Genomic DNA, 8,329 nt, shown 5'->3' with positions numbered 1-8,329 from the left:
AGTACCATCAAATTAAGCATGCAAAACATGCATTTTTTAAAAAAAATACCTAAAACCGCTTAAGAGCTGAACTTCTGGACTTATAATGTTTCATACTTTTGGATTTAAAACGCGATATTTTTGTGTACCTACTCAGAAAACTCAGATTTATTATTTATAAACTGTAACTAAGATTATTTAATTAATCATATTAATTACATTTGGGAATTGCTAATCAATGTTTGTTCAGAGTATTTAAACTGAACTTGAATTCTCATATGAACTCATATAAGTTAATTATTAATTAATTAATATAGAATAACATTTTCATTGTACTTTCTATATCACTCAAAAATGTTCCTACTCACTACCCCTAACAAGCTTCAGATTCACCCTTGCTAGTAATAACTAATAACCTTTTTTATTTATTTATTTTGTGTTTTGTTAGGTAATAGTATATAGCAGGGGTGGTCAAACCGCAGCTTGCGTCATAGACTTTTGCGGCTCGCATCTTAACGTAACATTAGACGTAAACTAACGTAAGAGCCAAAAAAAAAAAAAAAAGGTCACATAATATATCACATCTTGGCTCTTCAATTTGTATTAATATACAGATATAAGACTTAATATAAGACTCCCGAGTCTCTTCTAGCTGGCCACCCCTGGTATATAGTATAACGTTAAACCTAAAAAAATCTTACAAAAATAGTTTTAAATTAGTTGTTTTATTAGTAAAAGTTAATAATAGGTATGTTTAAACATTAAACATAATATATTACTTTGTATCATTATATCTACCTATTAATCTATTATATTTTACAAATATATATTACATTAATTATTTATCCATACATTCTGTAACATTATACTGTTATCTATTTTAGGCATTATTGAAAATAAATATGTTGAATTTTCAAATGACTTGAAAGAGGTAAACATTTTTATTTAAATTAGTTTATGTATTTGTATGTAGAAAACAAATATAATTAACTTTTTTCAATCATAAAAATAATATTCTATTTTTATTTTAGGTATTAATTGAAGAAAAAAATTATTTTTTGAAAACTTTGTTAAATAATGGAAATATATATGACTTGAATAATATATTTTCAATACCTAATAATTATAATCCTAAATTGTCATTGGTAAGTCAATATGTCATTAACTAAAGTATGTTATATTTTCATGGTTATGCTAATCATTTTTAGTTTCAATAATTGCATATTATAAATTATTTTTACTTTCTTCATTAATTATAGACAATAGTATTAAAAACCAATACTTTATTAATAATCATATTACAAACAATTAAAAAAAAACACTACTAATTAAAGGTCAATAAAAATATGAGGTTTTTTTTTGATACATAGTACAAAAGTACCTTTCAAAATAAAATAAAATTGTTAACTCAAAAACCATGATAATGATTTATTTATCTATTTTGTCTACATTATAGACTAAGAATAGGTACCTGTTTATACATCTAAATAATTAATTTTTGAATTTTAAAATCCAAAAGAAATATATTGACCAAAATAATCAACCTGTTCTTGTTCATGATGTCATTGAATACAATCAAAATAATGATGATACACTTAAAACTAATAATGATGATACTTCAATTATTAAAGAATCAAATGTTACTGGTAAGAATACTAGTTGAAAGCTCCATTTTATTAGATGTATTATTAATTATTATGTTATGTGTGCCTATTTTTATAGGTTTAAAAACTCACTCTACATCACACGTGTCAGTATATAATATATTTAAAAATGGATCATCTGTTGAATTTTGTTATGGTACAAATATTAATTTTGTGTATATTAGAAGTTATGACCAAAAAAAAAAATATTCAAAAGAAATGAAACAGTTTTACGCATATTATAAAATAAGTAAGACTTTGTAACTTTTTGATTATTTACTAAGAATATTAATTTAATTATTATTTTATAATAATAATAATTAAGCTCTTGAAGTGTAATGAACTCATCTGTGTGATTTTCTAATATGAAAACATATTATGATAAACATGTGACGTACTGAGCATTTGTAAGTATGATCTACTAGGAATAAACACAATTAATATAAGTAAAAATATAACTTAAACGTGTATAAATTTAAATAACAAGTTATTAATTGTTTGATAACAAAAAGGTTCAACTTTATTTGTTTTTGCAATAAACTGTTACTGGGACTGTTCTCTTCATAATAATAATAATAATAATAATAATAATAATAATAATAATAATAATAATAATAATAATGGTAATAATTGTTTATTCAATGAATAATTAAACATAAAGTATACAGTTTGAGGAGATCATTTGATTTTAATGTACACATTTGTAAATAATATGCGGATAATGCCTTTTAAATTTAAAAAAAAAAACCATATAAATGTTTAAAAAAATGCCCTAAGCATCAAAAAAGTTAATAATAGTCGTCTAAAGCTTTCAGAGAAAAATGAAAATTCCGTTAAAATCCTAAGCTATGCAATATATAGGATTTACTAAATAGTTACTAAATAATTAACAAGTTATTATAATATTAATATTTATATTTGCTTGTATTACAGAGGACAATTTAAAAATCAAAACAAATATAACCATTGGAGATATGGTTGCAGCCACTTTGTCACATTACAACGAAATACACAGAGCTGTAATATTAGATGAGAGTTCAATTCATTCTTTTAAAAATTATTTTTGTTTTTTTATTGATATCGGCTGTAAAGAATATGTTAACCCAAATCATATCTTTTATTTATTAGAAGAAGCTAAAAATGTAAGTTTTTTTTATTAATTTTGATAAAATAATATTTGATGACTTATAATACTAAAGAATTGTTTTAAAAAAAACAAATTACAATTCCATGTTTTATGTTTAAAATATTTTTTTAGGTTCCTTATTTAGCTCATAGAGTGGAGTTGAAAAATATTCCATTGCATAATACTATGCAATTAAAGTATTTAAAGAACTATTATGATCAATTGTATTTACAGCCATTATTAATAGTTAGTTAATATCAAATACTTATTTTTAAATATATATTATATTTTGCCAGTGGCACCGAACTCTTATGTCATACAATGCGATCGCTTCACTTCAAAATATTTGGATAATTTGAAAGTTGTGGTGGGTGGGCGGTCGGATAAAAATTTTAGATTTCCTTCTCAAAAATGTTTAGAGTTCGACGCCACTGTATTATGCATATTACAGTCAAACCAGGTCAACTTAAATTATATCTGCATTTGTTGTCACGCACAACATAGCAAATTTTATGTTAAAACTATTATTTTTATACTGAAATAAATTAAAAAAGGAAGACTTATATAGAAAACCCTACATAGGTGATTATTTTTTTTTATGTTTTAATTTTAAAATATCCATAACCCTCTGGTTATAAGTTACTGTGGCTCGTGGTTTTTTAATGAAGTAGTGCACATCCAAAAAAAATATAACCAATATTATATATTATATTTAAATAGATATATATACTATAAATTGTGTTAAATAATTGTTTACGAATTTTAGTTATTCACCAATTAGCTTTTATTTTGTTAAAAAAAAAAATTATAATGGCGACGTCGAAAATAATTCGCTGAAAACAATTTAATTGGTTATGTGCACAAAAACGAATGTGCACATCATTTCCATTATGATGCGGGCTGCGTGTTTCGACTTGTTTTAATTTTTACACTGTACAAATGTGCACAGCGATTGTGTGCACTACTGCACCACTATAATACACACCGATACTGTTCAGTCGTAGACAACTGCTCGGTTGTTTGGCCATTGAAATAACCCAATCCAAATATTATATTATTTTCATAATATTCTGAATTTATGTTTTTTATTTTTAAAAATAATCTTAATAACACTATAATACCTAAGTACTTAGTTGTATTATTACGATTTATGTTTTCAATTTTTATTGAGTTTGGGTAGGTAGTGCGCATGCACTTGTGCACATATACATGAGTCGCCACTGCCCATAACTCACTTAAAATTAAAATATCAAAAACATTCTATGTGGGTCCTTAATGGGTCCTTTGTGGGAGTATTCAACCCACGCTGGTATAATTATTTCTGACTGTAATACATAATAGTAACATGGTAATATATCAATTCCAATAAAATAGGAACTTAGAGTTATCTACTCAATATAATTAAACACAATTATTTAAAATTGTGTTAAAATTAGAAATTCTTGGAAGAAACCTGAACAATTTGAAGTTTCTTCAATTTCAAGTTAACCAAGTTTGACTGTATATATAATTATTATATTTTTTTGTTTATAATTTATAATATGTGTTTAGGAGTATGATGAAAGTGATTCAGGTGGATCAAACAAAGCTATATTAAAAAAAAAATCAGATAATAAGGATATTTATTTAGATTTAAAAGAATTTTTACAAAAAAAATTATCAAGTTTTAGTTTGTTACATAAAGGTATAAACTTGATGATAATTATTATTATGTTTTGATATTTTTACAATTGTTTAACATAAACTGTTTGATACATTTTTCAGGAACTAAATTAAAATTAACAGACTATTTGAAGTATAATGATTTGTTTAAAAATGGATCAGCAGTATTAATTACTCATTTCATTTCTATAAATCAAATTTATATCCGTATTAACACATCTGAATTAACAGAATACTATAATAATTTAATCACGGAAGTTAATCAGTTTTATGACAATTCGAAAAGTGAATATAAAAAAATATTATTTTTGTACATGAAATTATAGAATTTTGTATTTTTTAAGTACTTATAATGATATACATATTTATACACTTTGTATATCAGGAAAAATTAAAAATTTACATATATTTATATTAAGATAATTGGGTTTGCATTGGAGTGGAGATCATGGGGACCCCCTAAAGTTTTTCTAGTGCCTCCCTCCTAAAAACAAATGAAAAAATAATTGTAATCTAAATGTCCGCAAATATATGATATTTAGAATATTGTATTAGTATAAGTCTTAAATATATTGACTAAAAGAAAAGTTCCTTATTCTCCATAAGCTGCAATCACCTGCCATTATTTTATAAAGAAATCTGAGATCTTGCTTCTCTTACATAGTAGCTTTGATAATTTATTGTAAAAAAAAAAGATTTTGCGTGAAGAAGATATTTTGATTATCATTAATCAAATAAAACTGCACATATATAAATATATTTTTGTTTTCAATATTTTTAAACTGATGTAAGAACAACAATTTATGTGTGACTTATGATATTACATCACATTTTCAAGTCTTAATACCATATTTAATATTGAGTTAGAACTGTGCTTGGTTACATATAATATATATTTATTTTCAAAGAAAATCATTTAAAATGTTTTAAATTTACAGTTTAGAAATTAGAAGTAAATAAAATTCTGAATCATTGTTATTGTATCAAATAAATTGTATACCAAAAAATCTTAAGTTTTTAAAAAACAGAATCGTAAACTAGGGAACACATTCCTAAAACTAAGCTTTTAAGACAGATATTTTAATTCACAGTATAATATATTATATAATATATTAATATATTATTATTGTATCTATTATTTTTAACATTTTAGATTTAATTAATTTTGAATCCTTAAATACGCATTTTATAGATTCATTTATGACTAATTGAGCTCTAAATTGTATGTTTGATTAATAAAGTAATACTGCATTTTACTTACACTTATGAAACAAATTATTTAAATGACCGATAATAAAAATATGATGTAAAATAATTGTTTTATTCAATATATTAAGGAACGTATCACAGAATACAGACTCCAAAAATTGGTGAAAGAGTTGCTGTAAAATCTCTATCTAAGAAAACATTTGTACGTGCAGCTATTTCTAAAAAAATTAATGACACAACTTATTCAGTACACTATATTGATTATGGTGATAAGGAGTATGTGAAAGCAATCAACATTTTTCAGTTAGACTCTAGATTTGGACATGTATGTTTTTACTTATGTATCTACATAATTTTTTATAAGGTGAATTATATTGACTTGTGCTACTCGTCTAATTTTTAATTTTATAGTTGCCACAGTCTGTGATTAAAATTGGTTTAAAAATTACTATGTCAATCGATACAATTAAACATCTTCCTAAATACTTCAATCAATTAGTTCAATTATCAGTTCCATTAATTGCGGTAAGTTGCTTTTAATTGATTATTTTAAGATCGGTTTCATAATACCAAAATGATATGATTTATTTCAGACTTCAGAGTTTAGGGTTAATTGATTATTATGAACCAAAAGTTGGGTATATTATGATTGGTTATTACTTATACTTTTTATCATACTACTTAGCATCAGCACTGATTAGGAATTCTGATCCTGACCAGTTTCCTGCTGGGCTAACTATATCTTTAAAAGTCAATAGTTATCTCTTAAAAGTTCAAATCGGCTTTTTTTGATATTTTAATTTTTACAACTTTTCAACATTTTAAAATAGTAAAAATGTTTCTAAATTAAAATATCAAAAAAAGCCAACGGGGGAGGGGGGCCCTAAATATATTATTCTTACCTTAACATTAATTTGATGATTATTCCATTCACTATAGTTTGAAAAAAAGTTAAACATTCAAATAGATCATTCTAAATGTAAATTTTGCCATTAGTAAGACGAAAACAACGCATGTGGATTCGGCTTTGTTTTAAAACTATAATATGCAAACAAAGACCAAGTTTCTACTTAGTTCTCTTTAGTTTTTGCCACCCACCCCTCTATAAATGGGTCTAAGCCAAAAGGATTAATTTAATATGAATATTGTTGTTTATAGGTACCTATTATACACAGGGTTTGGAAAAAACAATTTTTTTCATTTTAAACATAAAAACAGTTTTTTATTAATTTCTGTTGTTTTTTTTGTTTTTTTCAATTGTTTTGAACATGTTTTAAAACAAAAAAAAAAATTTTATAATAATTTACTTTGAAAGGACAATGGGAAATTGCACATAGAACTCGCGTGGGTACAACGATAGAACACAAATAATGTATTATCTGACAAAACTACAAAAGTTGTTATTATTATAATTTTTTTAAAATTGTATTACTTAATGTTTTTGGACTTATTAGTTATCAGTTTATTACCCAACTTAAAAATCTATTGTATTGTTTTACTTTTTGTTAAATATTGTAATGTCAATTCTAATTTGTTATGTACCTACTTATTTATAATCTTGTCAAGACTTAATAAAGAAATTAAAGAAGACTGAAATAAATTGAATATTGTATTATGATATTTTATAAAGTAATCAATTATTAATTAATATTAATTGTAAGTTTTTTTTCAATCAATAGTTAGTAGATAGTAGGTACTCATAATAACAAAACAGTCGATGATGAGATTATTGATTTACTTAAAAATATATCATATGAAATATTGAAATGTCATTTATTTCACTATTGGTATAGTATATGCCTATGCTTCTATATAATATACTAATATACTATAGGTACGTGAATGCATTTTTAAAATAAATAAATAATTGGGTAATTTGTATTAACCATTTAAATAAAACTATAATATAATTATTGATTAATAATAATAGTAATATAGAAATTGGACTGTTAAATTATCATTAGAACAAAAATAATTTTGAATTAGAATTTAATATAATTATTAATATAATTAGTTGTTATTACTTACTATACAAAAATAATTTAAATAATAACATCTGGTACCTATTTTTTTTTTAAGTTTTAGAAGAATTTATAAAAAACATTTTTAAACATATAACATAAAAAACATGTTTTACACAATCTGTTTTAAACATTTTGTTTTAAACACACAATGTTTAATTTCAAATGTTTTTAAACAAAATGTTTAAAACTGCAAACCCTGAATATTATACCTATTGTTTATTATTTATAGGTACCTACTTTATTACTCTTTAAAATAGAATTAATTGAATGCATATCAATATTGAATCGCTTATTGCAATTATAACTTAATTAATATATAAGTATTTTGTACTTTTATATTAAATTAGTAATGAATGTTTTTATTACTAGGAGTTTGACGAGGAAGATCCATTAGGGTTTCAAAAGATTGTTTTAAGAAAGAAGCTTGATGGCGTTAATATTTGTGAAGAAATTTGTAATCTACCTGACATATTATAAGTGTTATAATAAACTTATGTTAAACATTTTTGAAAGATTATATTTTAATTTTAATATTAAATTTGAATAGTATCTATATCAATATAAATACTTATACTTATTTAAATCTTATTATGAATTAAAGTATAGTTTTTAGTAATTTTTCTTTTAAAAGATATGATAACTTCATTTTTATATTTTCTTTGATCAAAATAATATATCAATGCTCA

At 23.3% G+C, this 8,329-nt stretch overlaps 1 protein-coding gene across 1 annotated transcript; it reads left to right on the top strand.

The window, feature by feature from the left end:
• Positions 1 to 1,087: 1,087 nt before the first annotated feature.
• LOC103308432 lies at positions 1,088 to 8,157 on the top strand. Its single transcript, XM_016801959.2, has 10 exons — positions 1,088 to 1,124; positions 1,499 to 1,625; positions 1,702 to 1,872; positions 2,556 to 2,764; positions 2,881 to 2,994; positions 4,300 to 4,432; positions 4,513 to 4,695; positions 5,748 to 5,944; positions 6,031 to 6,144; positions 8,013 to 8,157. Exons 3-10 carry the CDS (start codon positions 1,842 to 1,844, stop codon positions 8,118 to 8,120), a joined length of 1,089 nt encoding a protein of 362 aa, XP_016657448.1. The 5' UTR covers positions 1,088 to 1,124; positions 1,499 to 1,625; positions 1,702 to 1,841; the 3' UTR covers positions 8,121 to 8,157.
• The last annotated feature ends 172 nt before the right edge of the window (positions 8,158 to 8,329 follow it).

The sequence above is a fragment of the Acyrthosiphon pisum genome, chromosome A1 (assembly GCF_005508785.2).
Source record: "Acyrthosiphon pisum isolate AL4f chromosome A1, pea_aphid_22Mar2018_4r6ur, whole genome shotgun sequence".
Lineage (NCBI taxonomy): Eukaryota > Metazoa > Arthropoda > Insecta > Hemiptera > Aphididae > Acyrthosiphon > Acyrthosiphon pisum.
Note: the sequence above shows the minus strand (reverse complement) of the source record. Positions and strands in the feature narration are given on the sequence as shown.

What these genes read in the sequence shown, in the direction of transcription:
- LOC103308432 (XM_016801959.2), top strand. Translation starts at nt 1,842, where the DNA reads ATGAAACAGTTTTACGCATATTATAAAATAA. An exon ending in TAGACTCTAGATTTGGACAT is followed by an intron (nt 5,945 to 6,030) that starts GTATGTTTTTAC and finishes TTAATTTTATAG; the next exon opens with TTGCCACAGTCTGTGATTAA. An exon ending in TATCAGTTCCATTAATTGCG is followed by an intron (nt 6,145 to 8,012) that starts GTAAGTTGCTTT and finishes TTTTATTACTAG; the next exon opens with GAGTTTGACGAGGAAGATCC.